Source organism: Copadichromis virginalis, linkage group LG3, assembly GCF_057382275.1.
Source record: "Copadichromis virginalis isolate Kocher_CV1m ecotype Utaka linkage group LG3, C_Virginalis_male_GT1.1, whole genome shotgun sequence".
NCBI classification, from domain to species: domain Eukaryota; kingdom Metazoa; phylum Chordata; class Actinopteri; order Cichliformes; family Cichlidae; genus Copadichromis; species Copadichromis virginalis.
In genome coordinates this window covers 7,983,025-7,997,946 of record NC_140620.1, presented here as the reverse complement: position 1 = coordinate 7,997,946, position 14,922 = coordinate 7,983,025, and the positions used below count along the sequence as shown (strand labels likewise).

The window sequence follows — 14,922 nt, the reverse complement described above, 5'->3', positions numbered from 1 at the left end:
ACATCAACGCAGCGGCTTACTGACCTCTGCACCATGATGAAGGATGAGTGAAGCAGGCCTGCAGTGTGACATTATTTACTTATCTTTCTTATCATATAGCAGAGGGAGTTTTATTTTGAAAGTCCTGTCAGGGTTCAGTAGTTTGTAGTTTGGAGACAGAGCAGGACTGGAGCTGGTTCAGCCTCCCAGAGTCTGATGATGGTCCCACTGAGCTCACAGCAGAAGGATGACACCTTCACAGCTGCTCCACCCTTCACAGGAGGAACCCCACCTTTATCCAACCCCAAACTCCTCCACTGAGGTTTCACCAGATCACCTCTGCAGTTCTTCATCCATCCCCCAGGTGTCTGCACCAGCAGTCCCAGATCACCTGACCATCTGAGTCACCTGACCACCTGTTCGGTGTTTCTTTATCAGATCTTTCTTTTCCATCCATGTGATCTTCATCAGGCTCTGATCAAAATGAGTTTTATATAATATGCTATTATTATTATTATTATCTCAGTTTGCTGTGTGTGTGTGTGTGTGTGTGTGTGTGTGTGTGTGTGTGTGTGTGTGTGTGTGTGTGTGTGTGTGTGTGTGTGTGTGTGTGTGTGTGTGTGTGTGTGTGTGTGTGTGTGTGTGTGTGTGTACACACGTACACGTTTTTACACCTGTCTGTCACCAGGAACCGCTCAGGCCTAACCAGGTGAGCTGCTTCCTGATGTCCTGAGCCTCTCATTGCTTTGTTTGGCTGTCAGGCTGGAGGGGGCGGAGCTCTGTGGGTGTTTGTGTTCTTTTCTCAATAAATCTGTGTCCACAGTCATGTGATCGGTTTCTTCTTTCAAACCCTGTAATGACAGAGAGCTGTTTTGGCTCTGCAGTGTGGGCGTGTGTTTACTTTGCTGTTAATAAAGTTAAGCAGATCAAACAGACAGCACACGCTGACCTCTGACCCCTGTGAGCAGCCAATCACAGCGGGCTGAGGAGTAAAAAAAAACAAAACCCGAGCTCATCCTGACCCATGATGAAGCTCTGGATCCTGAACTGAGAGCAGCCGGAGTCCAAACAGAGAGTCGGAGGTGAAGGTGAGAATCTCCTGTGTGTGTGTGTGCTGCCGACCCCATCAGGTTCAGATCCTGTGGTGCCGTCACTCACTGCTGGTGAGGGGCTTAGGTCAGATGAATAAGGTTATGAAGCTGCCTTAGCATGGTGCACAGAGAGCTCTGTAAGAGAGGAGAGAGAGGGTCAAATAGCTGAGTGGACAGCAAGCGTTATTTTCTGTGTTGCCAAGTTAAAGGCTTGGGGGGGAGCAGGTGAGTACAGTCTCCACACTGCTGAGGGTGATCTGCAGAGAACGGTGCTGCTACTCGAACCAGGCGTGTGAAGGACGGCTCAGCCCAGCAACCTCACCTGAGAGCACTTACAAGCAGAGAGAAAACTCAAACCTGCCGAGTCGTAGCAAAGCTACACATACAGAGACATTTTGGACTGGTGAAAATCTTCAGTTCTGTAAACTGAACTTTGTAAAAACTGTTAGAACAAAACAAAAATTAACAAATCAAATGATCACATTTCATACCCAAAAAGTTCAAAGGTACACTTTTCAGGGCTGCAAGTTTCTGATCGTTGTTACTTTCTTCTTAGCCACAGTTCTGATCAGCTGAACAGGACAAACTGAAAAATAGAAACAGAAGAGCTCAGAATAATTAAAGGATGAAGACTAGTCTTACAGGTGTTTCAGTTAGTGTGTGTCTGTGGAGCGCAGCCGGGCCCAAACACCCCTCAGACTGCTGCTCATCAGACTTCACTTCATGCACTGATTACTGGAGCTCAGAAACACAGACTCACCTCGCAGCTGAATGTATGCTGTATGTCTGAAGGTTCTCAGTCATCCAGGTCATCATAGTCTAAGGATCTTGGAAAGAAAAGCATTTGGACTTCTTTAAGTTGCTTGAAGACGTTTCACCTCTCAGTCCCAAATTTAGGTTTTGAGATCCCTTCCCAGACACCTTAAAAGCGTCTGGAGGATGTGAGGTTGTTTCTAATCTCCTGAGACAATGAAGGTATATATTTTCCCGTTGTTGAGATTGTCCCTGTGTTTTGTGCCTGCAGAGCTGCATTGTTACCATGACTACCCACCTGACACAGGTGAGACACACGTGAAACACAGGTGAGACAAGCTCCGCCTCCTTTCCCCTGTTACCATGGTTATATCTTTCTCTCTGGAGGCTTCCTTGATGTCCGTCCACCACTCAGTGTCTGATGATAATGAAGAAGAGGAGGTGGGAGGTGCTCAGCGGGCGGAGCTGAGGCTGGCGATATCAGAAGACGAGGAGGAGGCGGGACCTTTCAGTGACCTCACAGCTCTGGTGATGAGGTATCGTCATGGAGACCGGCGATGCTGTGTGCTGTTGTGTGTGGGCGGAGTCATCGTGTTCACCGCTGGTAAACAGATGCCAATCATTTTAACCGATTAGTCTCATCATGTGACTAAAGCCGGCATTGCTTCTCCCTTCCAGCGTTCCTATTGGCTTATGGGATCTTCAGTGGGCGGTACCACTGCTCCCAAGCAGAGCAGGGGCATGAGCAGCAGCTGGGTGGGGCTAAAGCTCCTTCAGAAGGAGGGGCGGGGCTTTACTTGGGAGAGCTAAGATTGATGATGAGGAAGCTGCTACAGGATGAAGACATCCACAACACAGTCAGGTAATGCTCGCCACCATGGACCATAAAGGCACCAGATTATAAGGCAAAACAAGAACAGATCAATGAAGTATTCTGATTCTGAAACTAGCGAGCTAACTTCCTGCTAACTTCTAACTCTGTTAAACTTAATAAATTCCATTTTCATGGATGTTAAACTTGATTGTTACACCTGGTAGAGCAGCAACGTTATTATTTTATTAACGATGAAAGAATTTAGTCGGGTCCTATTTAATAACTTCTGTATGTATGTGTGATCAGTCGCGTGAGCCGGGCAGCTCATCCTCCAGGCTCCTCGGAGGGTACCTCTCTGGCCTCAGAGATCCTGCAGCGCTTCAGAGACCTGCAGATGGACCACACCTGGACCGAGTCGCTATACGCCACGCTGCAGTTCCCCGACAGGTAAGAGTCAGAGAAGCTCCCCCACATTCAGGACAGACCAGCAACAAAATAACCTATCATACACTTAACATGTCACATCAGGATACTTTTGGGTCTTAAATGGATGCAGCTGGTTGAAGCTCAGCGCGAGTAAAGTCCCAGCACATCCTGGTTCTTTCACTTATTGAAAGAACCATTGCTTTGAACATGTGGTCAGGCTCTGGAGCTGATTTGGAACCAGCTGATCCAGGACCAGCTGAATTAAAACTTTAACAAAAAACCCTTTATTTTTCCTGCACCGTAGTTACTGGGTGACGGTCAGGCCCCATCTTATCTTAATGAGCTTTTATAAAAAGCTCATTAAGATAAGATGGGGCCTGATTATTTAAGACCTTGTATGTGAGGAGCAGGATTTTGAATTCAATTCTGGATTTAACAGGAAGCCAATGAAGGGAAGCCAAAACAGGAGAAATCTGCTCTCTCTTTCTAGTCCCTGTCAGGACTCTTGCTGCAGCATTTTGGATTAACTGAAGGCTTTTCAGGACTTTTTAGGACATCCTGATAATAATGAATCACAATAGTCCAGCTTGGAAGTAATAAATGCATGAACTAGCTTTTCAGTATCACTCTGAGACAGGATCCTCATATGTTTTTAATGAAATCACTTCTGAAATGTTTCCAAAGCAGTGACTTGATCAGAACAAATGAGAATGACTCTGTAATAACAGTGAGAACAGCAGAAAAGGATTAACGGCTGGATTTAAAGACAGAAACCAAACCCACATTTACACACAGCTCAATATAAAGAGCTATTTAACATTTCAGCAGTGCTCTAATTTGACCACCAGAGGGTGCTACATTCATTTATTTGTGTGCAGGTCTCAGAGGAGCTCTCTGAGCTTGGTGGACTCTGCAGGTCGGGTCTCAGAAGAGATTCCTCTCAACCCTTCTGACTACTGCCCGTACAGCTCCACAGGAAATGCCACAGTGAGCCAACCAGAAAGGAAGTATCTGTCACCATGGTAACCAAAGTCCCAGTTATTGATGTATGTCTCTTTGCAGGGGGGTGTGGTCTATGCCAACTATGGCCGACCGGAGGATTTTAAATGGCTGAAACGTGAGGACGTGTCTGTGGCTGGCTGTGTGGTGGTGATGCGTGTTGGGGGCGGGGTCAGTTTTGCGGAGAAGGTCTGGTTGGCTGAGAAGAACGGGGCGAGTGGAGCTTTGATCTACCCTGACCCTGCTGATGTGCCGCAGGACCCTCGCCGCCTTGGCCTGAACACACACACTGCTGTGTCTGAACATGTAACACACACACAAACAAACATTATCCACGTCTCCTGGCCAATAAGCATCCTCATCTCCCTTCTGTTGTCCAATCACAGGTCCACCTAGGGTCAGGGGACCCCTTCACCCCTGGCTTTCCCTCCTTCAATCACACTCAGTTCCCGCCCATTCAGTCCTCCGGTCTGCCACTCATTCCAGCCCTGCCAATTACTGCCACTGTGGCCTCCAAGCTGCTTAGGTAAGCCCCACCCCTCAGGTAACCTGCCCAGGTGTGAGTGTGACTCACAGTGCTGTTCTGTGTCTCAGCCAGCTGACAGGTCCGTCCTGTCCTCGGCCCTGGCAGGGTCGGCTGCCGTACGTGCGCTGCGTTGTCGGTCCCGAGTTCAGTAACGGACGCAGAGTCCAGATGTCGGTTCAGAACGTGATGAAGCCGATCCTGCTCAACAACATCTTCTCATCACTGGAAGGCAGAGTGGAGCCAGGTACGTTCTGCTGACTACAAACACAGACAGGTGAATGTGCCACAGTGGTAAACCTCAGTATCTCCCTCCCTGTCAGACCAGTACATCATACTGGGAGCTCAGAGGGACTGTCTGGGTCCGGGAGCCGTGAAGTCCGGAGTTGGAACTGCGATCCTGCTGGAGCTGGCTCGAACCTTTTCAGCCATGGTGAAGAAGGGTAAGACTCGCCTGGATGCATGTGTGCTTACTGTGGTGGTGGGAGCTGAAATGATGCTGGCATTACTTTGGTGTGTTGATTCCTCTTATTTGTCTGAACTGATGGATTCGTTTACAGGTTTCAGTCCAAGACGCAGCTTGTTGTTTGTCAGCTGGGATGCTGGAGACTTTGGGAATGTTGGAGCAACCGAATGGCTTGAGGTTCAGTCACAGAAAATACAAACCAAACCAAATTTAACAGTTTATCAAAATAACTGCCTGACCTTGGACCTTTGACAGGGTTATCTGTCCATGCTTCACCTGAAGGCTGTGGCCTACTTCAGTCTGGACCAGGCAGTCATGGGTAACAGAGCTTGAAGCCAATCAGAAAGCATTTTCTTTGCTAACCAAACACGGTGTCTTATGTTGTCCTTCTCATCAGGTGATGAGGTCCTGTCAGCTTACACCAGTCCTCTCCTGGTTGACCTGCTGGACGCTGCCATCAGACAGGTGTGTGTGATACATCTGTGATGCATTAATACTGTGGTCACACAGCTGGATGGAGCTCATCGCCCTCACACATTTATTAAAAAAAAATAATGTTGATCCCATTTTTCTGGACCCGGAGTCCCTCAGGGATCTATACATGGACAACAGCTGACCTTTGTGTGCATGCTATGGCGATGACACACTCATTTGCAATAAACACTTTAAAAATACCAAGGTTTTAATATAATATATGAATTGAACCCCAAGATTTAGTTCTTCTGTCCATTTTGTGTGGCTGAAGTATAATTGTTGGATCATCTATGTATGCACGGTTGAGATTATTGTTTTTAGTTGGGAACGATCCCAGACAAGCCCCAATCATGTAACAGTAAAAGCATGAATCTGTGACCACACTACAATTAAATGTATCTACAAATAGCTTTTATTCACAAAGGTGAGTCTGGACTGTCTGTGCCATTGCCTTTGAAAGACTAAATTACTGGACAGACAAAGGCCTTATTTTCCAGCCTCTCTTAACCATTTATCAACCAAGAATCATGCAAGCCTGGGATTATTTTCTAACTTTGGCTGTTAAATGAAAAATAAATCATCCTCATGTTTCAGAAAACGTTTTAATTTTTTCTCTAGCCCATAATGGTTGAAGAGTAGGGTCATGTGACGTGTACATTAGGCCTTGTGCTACCATGATACACTAAATATTCCCATAAACCTCATCTTCTCAAACAGAAATAGAGTCACACTCATTTAAAGACTGCTTGGGCCCATCAGTTGAATAGAACAGAATAGAATTTACCTTTATTGTCATTGCACATGTCACAAGTACAAGTCAACGAAATGCTGTTTGCATCCATCCAGAAGTGCTTTGGCAATAATATAGATATATTACATTATATGGATCTATTATAGGTATGTTAGAATGTACATGGTATGAAGATGTTATGAATATGCTATAACTATAAGTATGTACAGGCTGTGGTAAATAAAGGGTTAACCGGAACTATCAATTGATTACCAAACCACATGATGCTGTGCATGAGTGGGCCTTCATGTGTTCCAGGTGGAGCATCCCAAACATGCAGGTCAGAGCATCTACAGCCAGGCGGAGAGAGATGGAGGTAGCTGGAGGATGTGAGGACACACACACACACACACACACACACACACACGTTACTGTGATGACGCCTGACTGAGCTGCTGCTGTCTCCTCAGTACGAAGCCACTGTATCTGAACAGCGGCGCTTTCAGCTTCACGGCGTTTGCAGGAGTTCCAGCCATGGAGCTCAGATTCACAGAGGTACACGTTACACGCCAACATCATACATACTCACTGTCATGGTACATGATGTCATGTTATCCGTGTCACATGTTCAGGAGCGAGCATATCCATTCATCAACACGCCATTGGACAGTGTCTCACGCCTGCAGGAGGTGCTGGGGGGTCGTCTGGGGGTCACGGGGCGGAGCTTAGGGGAGCTGGTGGGGGAAATGGTGCTGCGATTGGCCCACGACCACATCCTGCCGCTGCGCATCACTTCCTACGCCCAGACAGTGCTGCAGTTCAGTGCTCAGCTCAACAAACACTCTGCTGAGCTGCAGGTAGCTCACCTGTGTGAGTGTTTCTACACATGTTTGAACCTGTCGCTCTCATGTGACCTCTGTGTGTGTGTCCAGTCCAGAGGTTTGTCTCCTCAGTGGGTCTTCAGCGCTCGAGGAGATTACAGCCGAGCGGCAGAGACGCTGCAGAGAGCCATCGACTACAGCGACCTGCACGAGCCCACCATAACACGCTTCTACAACACTCGCATCATGAAGGTACGAGTGCTGCAAACAGTACTGGAACAGCTGAATCGTGGAGACACGAGCCCTGCACGTCTTCTCATGTGTGTCCTGCAGGTGGAGTACTACTTCCTGTCTCAGTACGTGTCTGCAGTTGAGACGCCATTCCGTCATGTGATCCACGGCCGCGGCAACCATACTCTGAGTGCGCTCACTGAGCACTTGGGCCTGCTCACCTCTGACCCCGGACGCTTCGACGAGAGCAGCTTCAGACGGCAGCTGGCGCTGTTCACGTGGACGCTGCAGGGCGCCGCCAACGCTCTGAATGGAGACGTGTGGAGCATCCACAACATGCACCGCTTCACCCACTGAGGCCTGCTCCAGAGTGATTGATTATTAATTATCGATCAGTATCTATTTATGTGCAGATATGAGTTTGCAGTGCAGACATTCAGGTCAATGATTGTTCATCAATCCTTTCACTGATTTCACTTCCATTAAAGTGTTTTACAGACGATGAGATTCTTTATCTTTCCTTTCACCTCCCAAACAGGAAGTTAACATCAGTGACATCATCATTATCATCATCACCAGCTGTCTAGCTCATATCAGTGGTATTCTTCGTGCCCATTGGTTGATGCATGTGGCTCAGAGACTGGCAGCTGCTGTTTTATAAGTTCAGACCAACTTTAACAGGTACCATGATAGTAAATCCACAGCAGTTATGGCGCCCTCTGGTGGTAGCTTTCAGCATGGTCACTGCTGGCTACACAGACAGTGCTACGAATGAAAGAAATCAAAGTGGCAGCAGTTCAGCTGGACACAAATCAGTCTCCATCTATTGATTCTAGTGATGTTCTATCAGGTTTTAAAGCACGCGGATATCCTGCTGCTGTAGAGTGCATGCAACAGTGGTGGGTGACGTAATGAAGGCGAGGAAGTTAAATCAGATAACTGAAGTGTGACACACAGAGCTGAAATATGTTGAACTATGAATCTGGTAGAGATCAAAACTGCTACACAACTGTTGTTACTTCAATATATAAGTGAACACAGTTTATGGTCTGTTGAGTGGAACAGAGACAGCTGATAACCTCTGCAGTGATGACTCCCAGCAGGATCTCTGACTGCAGTTTCAGGTTTATGATGCTCAGGTTCATTTTATTTTATATTATGCTGGTTACAAATTAGACAACATCACAGCTTCATTAATGGATCAAACCACAGAGCTCATCAGAGTGTCGGGCTCCCACCAGAGCTCTGAACAAACACCATGCTAACATGTGTTACAGGTACAGTGAGGCTTATCTCCACCCTTCCTATGGTAAAGAGCGTGTATGCCCTCCACCTCTCTGCCCCTGTGCAGCATGTTTAGCGGTGCTTTGTGTCAGACTGGACCCAGTCGTGCTGTGCAGTTCAGCCCTTTCACTATTCTGGGGTTCACTGTAATATGGGTGGTGGTCCATGCTTTCCTGCATTCCACTTCCTGTCCTGCCTCTCTGAATGATGAGACCAGGGAACTGGGAGGAGGATCAGCTGGGTCACACAAACACTCTTTAACTGGACTCTGAGAATGAAGCTGAGGCTGCTGTTTGTGGTCCTCCTGCATGGTAGGAACACACACACACACACAGTGGTGTCAAGACTTATTATTCTGCAATGACTATGTTCAGAGTTTGTTGAAATTTTCTTCTTTCGTGTGTGCACATGTTTGTATGTCTGTGTGCTTTTGCATGTTTATGTTTTGTGTAGGTGCATGTGTGTGTGCAAATGTGTGTTTGTGCATGTTAGAAGAAGAGGTCTGCTGAGTGTAATGGCTGCAGATCTGAGCGGTCGGTCTGGAATCAGTTTAGAGTGGAGAACTTTATGTTTTTATTCTACTTATTTTTGATGTTATTATTGTTCGTCGCTCTTGAGGATGAACTTAACTTTGGGACAGTCATCTGAGGACAGACTGAGGTCACATGACACGTGTTAGACGGCAAGATGATCTGTGGGAGTCGATTCTTGTGTAGGCAATTATGGTCATCATCATCTGTGTGCACACATGTTGAGACACATGATTAAGTCCCGCCCACCTGTGCTGATGGTTGGGCGCGTGTCAGTGAGCGCCTGTTCTGCTGTGAATGGAGACATTTCTCTCTATGAACACAACAATGAGTGCAGTTTGTGTGGAGCTTTGTTCTGTCCTGCTGGATGAATGTGTGCTCTGTGAGGCCTCCACCCTCTGGAGCTCTGCTCTCCACCCACTGCTGACTCGCACAGAGCTTCTTTGTCCTGCATCTGTGGGAAAGACAGGTCTATGAGTCTCACTGATGATACCAATCAGATCAACAGCCACTGATCAATGGCCATGAGTCCCATTCACAGAGAGTTGGGGAATGGCTGCAATCACAGCATGTAAGATGGTGGCAGATGGACCCTTAGGCCCCTCCTCCATTCAGAGATGGTCTTTCCCTTTTCACGTAAATGGCCTCCTTGACTCCGCCCTCAAACCAGCGTCCCTCCCTGTCCAGGATGTTACATCCTCAACATTGAAAGTGTCCACTGGCCTGTAGGTGTGAACAGACTGCAGAGTCCTGGCCTGACGAGGCGGCTCTGCTGTGTTGTGTCATTGGCTTCGCCAGAGGTTGTTTGGTTCCCCCGATGTATAAATCCTGCCAATCCTCCTGCACTTAACAGCGTACAATATGTTACTCTGTTTGTGTCGGGGACCCGATCCTTGGGCTGGACCAGTTTTTGTCCAGCGTGTTTTGGGGTTTAAAAGCCACAGAGACCCGGTGTTAGAAAAAATGCGTCTCAACTTCTCCAATACTCCTGACACATATGGGATCACTACAGGTTTTCTTTTAGGCAGCGGTTGTCCTTCTCTCCTGGATCAGCTGGAGCTTTCTTTAGGTGTCTTTCCAGCTTTGACAAAAGTCCAGCTGGGATAACCACATTTACTCAGGGTCCTCCTGACGTGATGTTCTTGTCCTTCCCTGGCCGTTGTGTCTGTGGGGATGGTGTTCGCTCTGTGGGTTAGCATGCTGATGAGGACCCTGATGAAGGCCACAAGCCGAAAAGCGTTGGTCTTACCTTCAAGTGTTGCTGGAGTTTCTGTATTGTGATCTTTTTCACCCTCTTCATGCACCTTGGAAGTAGGTGAAGTTGTGCCAGAAATTTTTGCTTGTAGCATCCTGATGACACCCAGTTTGTGCTCCAGTGGATGATGAGAGTCAAACCTTAAATACTGATCTGTATGTGTAGGTTTACGGTACACGTCAGCTTTTAGATGTCCCCCATTACTGATGGAAATCTCACAGTCTAAGAAGGCTAACCTGCCTCTTTTCATATCCTCCCTGGTGAATTTGATGTGTCGGTCCACCGAGTTAATGTGATCCGTGAAATGCGGTACGTCTTGAGATTTGATTTTCACCCAGGTGTCATCCACATATCTGAACCAATGGCTTGGTGGTGTTCCAGGGTAGATTAGCTAAGCCCTCTTTTCCACTTCTTCCATGTACAAATTGCCCACAGTGCGTGAACTGGGGAACCCATGGCACACCCAATGGTTATCTGATCAGTGGTCATGACAATATGCATTTTAATGATGAAGGAACTGACCTCCCTGCCTATTGTTCATTCCGTGGGCAGGTTTCAGTTATTGTGCAAATGTACTGTTTATAAGGTTTGAGAAACCTGCAGTCAGCTGAGACTGAAGAAGTCTCCCACTGAAGAACAGATTCAACTTTGTGGAATCACCCGTTTCATGTTTCTCTCCTCAGTTTCTCAGCATGCCTCAGGTGTGGAGGTGTATGAGGGGGTGGATTCTGTCCTGCTGCCCTGTCAGGTAGCAAAGGATGTTTCCAGCGACACCACAGCAGCAGTGTGGGACCGTGATGAGTTCAAGAAGCCAACAGTCCACGTGCGTCTGCAGAGCGGAGATGAGCTGAAAGAACAAAACCATCATTACTCCAACCGAACATCAATGAGAGCCGACGCTCTGCAGACTGGAGACCTCAGCCTCACTCTGAGGAACCCTACAGTCTCTGACAGTGGAACCTACACCTGCACCACCCGGAAGTATGGACGAGATCTGAGGCGGACAGAAGTATACCTGAGGGTCAAAGGTCAGTGCTGTGAACAGTCAGAGCAGAAGTGAACTCTGATGTGAATCATGTTCGATGATGGTGTGGTTGTTTGTGTTGATTACAGAACCTCCACTCTGGCCCAGAGTCCTCGCAGTTGCCCTGCTTCTCCTGGTTGTCCTGATTGTTGCCTTTGGCGTCATCCTGTATTGTGAACATAAAAGGCTTAAAACTGTAGAAGGTACGTCAGTGTGTTATAAAGTGTGCACGGTTTACAGTGAGCTGAGATTCAGTGGCTTCACCCTCCTGTTTGGTGCAGTAAAGAAATTCTGCTGAACTTAATCGGTGATGTTTTAGTTCCTTCTTCCTTCACGTTTCTTCCAAGCATTACCTCTGAAGGTAGTGAGATCTGCTTGTCATCACCCACCTGTGTTAATCACTGACACAATCAACGGAGACATGAAACTGTAAATCTGCTGCTTCTGTAATCGGGCCTGATGTAGCTGAGAGGGAAATTCATTAGAAAGAACTTCCACAGGTAAATACATAAAAAGAAGAAGGTGGAAAAGCATGTGAAGAGTTACACCAAGTAACATTAGAACAACTTTTTCGGGCGGAGCTGCTCATTTCTGCTCCACAGGTAACGACACCTGCTGAAGCAGTGGACAGCACTGCTCCCCAGTATGATCCATACCTACAGGTTAAAGAAGCTGACCGCACTCCATGATTGTCTGGCAGGACAAATGAACCAGCCGCTAATGGATGAGACACACCTGGAATAACTGACTGAAGGCTGGACAGTCCTGATCCCCAAGGATCCCCTGAAGGGACCGGTCCCACCCAACTACAAGATGATAACCTGCCTCAGTACCACATGGAAGCTCCTGTCAGACATCATAGAGGCTAAGATTGTCATGTGAGGTTATGCAGCCTGCATGTGGACCCAAATCCAGACACTCGTGCACAAAAAAAACTTAGAATGGCAGCTTTATTTGCTGGAAAAACATCCATCATAACATAAACTCACAGAAAAACAAACCAAAACCTTGAGTATGAAACACAGAACTAAAACTGAAACCAGAAACAAAGAGATGCTTACAGCACATAAGGAGGTACGACGTGACAAAGGAAAACACAGGGCTAATATACACAAGGGAGTAACGAGTGAATGGCAAACAGAAAGAACCCAAACAGGGATCCTAGAGTACTTAGAGCTGTATCAACAGGGACCTTAGAGCCTTCATCAGGCGTCACAAGCACATGTTGCATTTACCAGGGACAGCTGCATATATCTACTGAGGTACAATAATCCAGGGTTAGTTCATTCGTAATATTGGACAGTGTGTGAGACACAGTGGAATTTGTGCTGTCACTAGTATTAGATATTGCTCTGAATAATCGTAAAGTTTGAAGCTGGTAGCTGATGGCTCTTAAAGACTTTCTTCTTCATCTCTCTCTCTGATGACATCTCTAATCTTTAAATCATGTGACATGTGTGACTGGGTCATGTGACGTTATGTGTTTGTCTTCATCAGCTCAACTCGTCAGTAACCCAAGGCAGACAGGGCTTCGCTGGCCATTTGGACAAAGATGACTCCTTTCCTTCGGTGAGAAATCGAAGAGTTTGAGGGGTCTGTTAGTCCGAATGAAGAACGAGGAGCTGATGAGTGAGGAGAAGACGTGAAGCTCACACCTCCACTCTGACAAGATCATGTATGTTTCTGCTGCTCAGTGAAGCTCAGTGATGCTCTGAGAACACGAGCTTGAAGATGTTTGTTCTTCCTTTACTAACAGCTAACGAATAAGCCTCAGTGAGATGTTCTACCTGGAACATGTTTCCACATGGAAGGTTCCCTGTAATGTTATGTCTGCAGAATGAGATGAAGCACAGAGTACAGAGTGTGAGAGGAAGCTTGTTCACCAGTCTGACAGTTAAGATTCATTCAAACATTCACACCAGGCTGACACTGTGTGGACACTTCACAAGGAAAATATGTGCTCTGTTTTTAGTGTGATACAAGAATACAGCTGTTTACTAAATCATGTCACAGGATCTGTTATTGATGCTCATCAGAAAGTTTAGGCCTGGGTCATCTCACTGAGGTCTAAGTGATAGTCTGGGAATGTTGATGCCATTTTCCAAAGAAATGATTGTTCAGGAGGAGGTGACTGTGAGATAGAAAGCTCAGAGTTATTGCACCTGCTGTCTGGAACAGGACCCAGATGTTTCTCTAACATTATAACCTCATAATGACGACGATGCAGAGTGTGTTGTTCCTCAGACAAAAGCTGCAGACTGTCAGGAACCATCAGCGCTTCAGACCAGATCAGCTTTTTGATTTTTAACAAAACCACAGAAAAGAAGAATATGCTTTCATGATTAAAAAGGAAGTGGTCCCAAGGATGTATGTATGCAGCAGCAAATCCACAACAAAGGTTTGAAAACTGAATATCAAAAATCCAAACTACAGCAGACAACCTGACAAAGAATTGAGAGGAAAATGAGACACAGGTCAACAGGATCAAACTAATAAGTCACAGGGGAGCTAAACACAATGCACAAACTACACATGAAATCAAAAACAGTGTAACAGGAGATGTAACCTCATTGTATTTTAGTCACAGTGCATTCAGAACATTTGTTTATCTATCTGTGAGGGTTTACTGACAGAAAGTAGACGTTGACTCTGTGTGTGGACCGCTCACTTTACTGTCTGGTTTCATGTAAAGATGAAGCAATGTGCTCATGAATTCTGCTTTTCAATTCGTCCATTGGACGTATTTGAGGAAAATGATGGTGTCTGAGCTGTTTCTCATCTTCAGCTTCATAATAACAGATTCTCTGTGGGGTTCAGGTCAGGAGAGCTGACCAGTCAACCACTGTAATAAGCATTTGGTTTAGTGTGTCTGTGAGCAGCTTTTTAATAAAGACTTTGAATGAAAAGCAGAGTCAGTTTGATTTGTGCACACAAACATCACAGACACCCGTCTGTGCTCAGAACCTCCAATCAGAGCAGGAGAAACTTTCATTCACAATTAAGTTTTATTAAATATTATTTACATACATTTCTGCAGTTTGTTTTCAGGGCTCCATAATATTTGGGACACAGCAGTGATGTGTTTCACAGGCTAAAAACGCACAGGAATAGTTCTCTCAACCAGAATAAACTGGTTTCCAACTTTAATCCGTGAAAACTTTCCAGTCTGTCAGTTCAGGCATGAAATGAATGCTAAGGCAGAACACAAGCAAACATGTGGAGTGGAGAGAGTAGACTGTTACTGTGAGCACAGTGAGACTTTCTTAGTCACACTATGGCTGGACTGAAGGCTTCTACAACAGCCAGCATCAGGAGGGCAGAGATACAGTGAAGACACATGGGCACTAGGGGGCAGCAGAGTGTCAGCATGCTCAGTGTGGTAACAGGGAGGGCGGAGTTTAAAAATGCAGCAGTGTGAATTAATTTCCTTGGTTAGTGTAGTCGGCTGCACTTTTCAACCATCATCAGTTCTGTATCAGAAAACAGCTGAATTACTCTCCAAAAACAATGTAATATATATGT

The 14,922-nt window shown here is 46.3% G+C and overlaps 2 protein-coding genes across 3 annotated transcripts; both read left to right on the top strand.

Moving 5' to 3' along the window:
- The first annotated feature begins 978 nt into the window (after window positions 1–978).
- On the top strand, window positions 979–7,807 carry tfr2 (transferrin receptor 2). 2 transcript variants are annotated; one of them, XM_085452099.1, is made up of 18 exons: window positions 979–1,067; window positions 2,095–2,130; window positions 2,211–2,427; window positions 2,502–2,685; window positions 2,944–3,084; window positions 3,942–4,050; window positions 4,126–4,368; window positions 4,449–4,588; window positions 4,657–4,832; window positions 4,909–5,028; window positions 5,146–5,228; window positions 5,307–5,370; window positions 5,449–5,516; window positions 6,574–6,644; window positions 6,726–6,810; window positions 6,888–7,112; window positions 7,188–7,328; window positions 7,410–7,807. In XM_085452099.1, exons 2-18 carry the CDS (start codon window positions 2,110–2,112, stop codon window positions 7,662–7,664), a joined length of 2,343 nt encoding a protein of 780 aa, XP_085308225.1. In that variant the 5' UTR covers window positions 979–1,067; window positions 2,095–2,109; the 3' UTR covers window positions 7,665–7,807. The 2 variants fall into 2 exon arrangements, with proteins under 2 accessions (XP_085308225.1, XP_085308226.1); XM_085452100.1 differs by lacking the exon at window positions 979–1,067 and adding an exon at window positions 1,111–1,142.
- A 677-nt stretch (window positions 7,808–8,484) lies between these two features.
- On the top strand, window positions 8,485–14,300 carry LOC146712554 (myelin-oligodendrocyte glycoprotein-like). The gene is made up of 4 exons (XM_085452237.1): window positions 8,485–8,902; window positions 11,060–11,404; window positions 11,490–11,603; window positions 12,898–14,300. The coding sequence occupies exons 1-4, from the start codon at window positions 8,866–8,868 to the stop codon at window positions 12,954–12,956; spliced, it is 555 nt and encodes a 184-aa protein (XP_085308363.1). The 5' UTR covers window positions 8,485–8,865; the 3' UTR covers window positions 12,957–14,300.
- The last annotated feature ends 622 nt before the right edge of the window (window positions 14,301–14,922 follow it).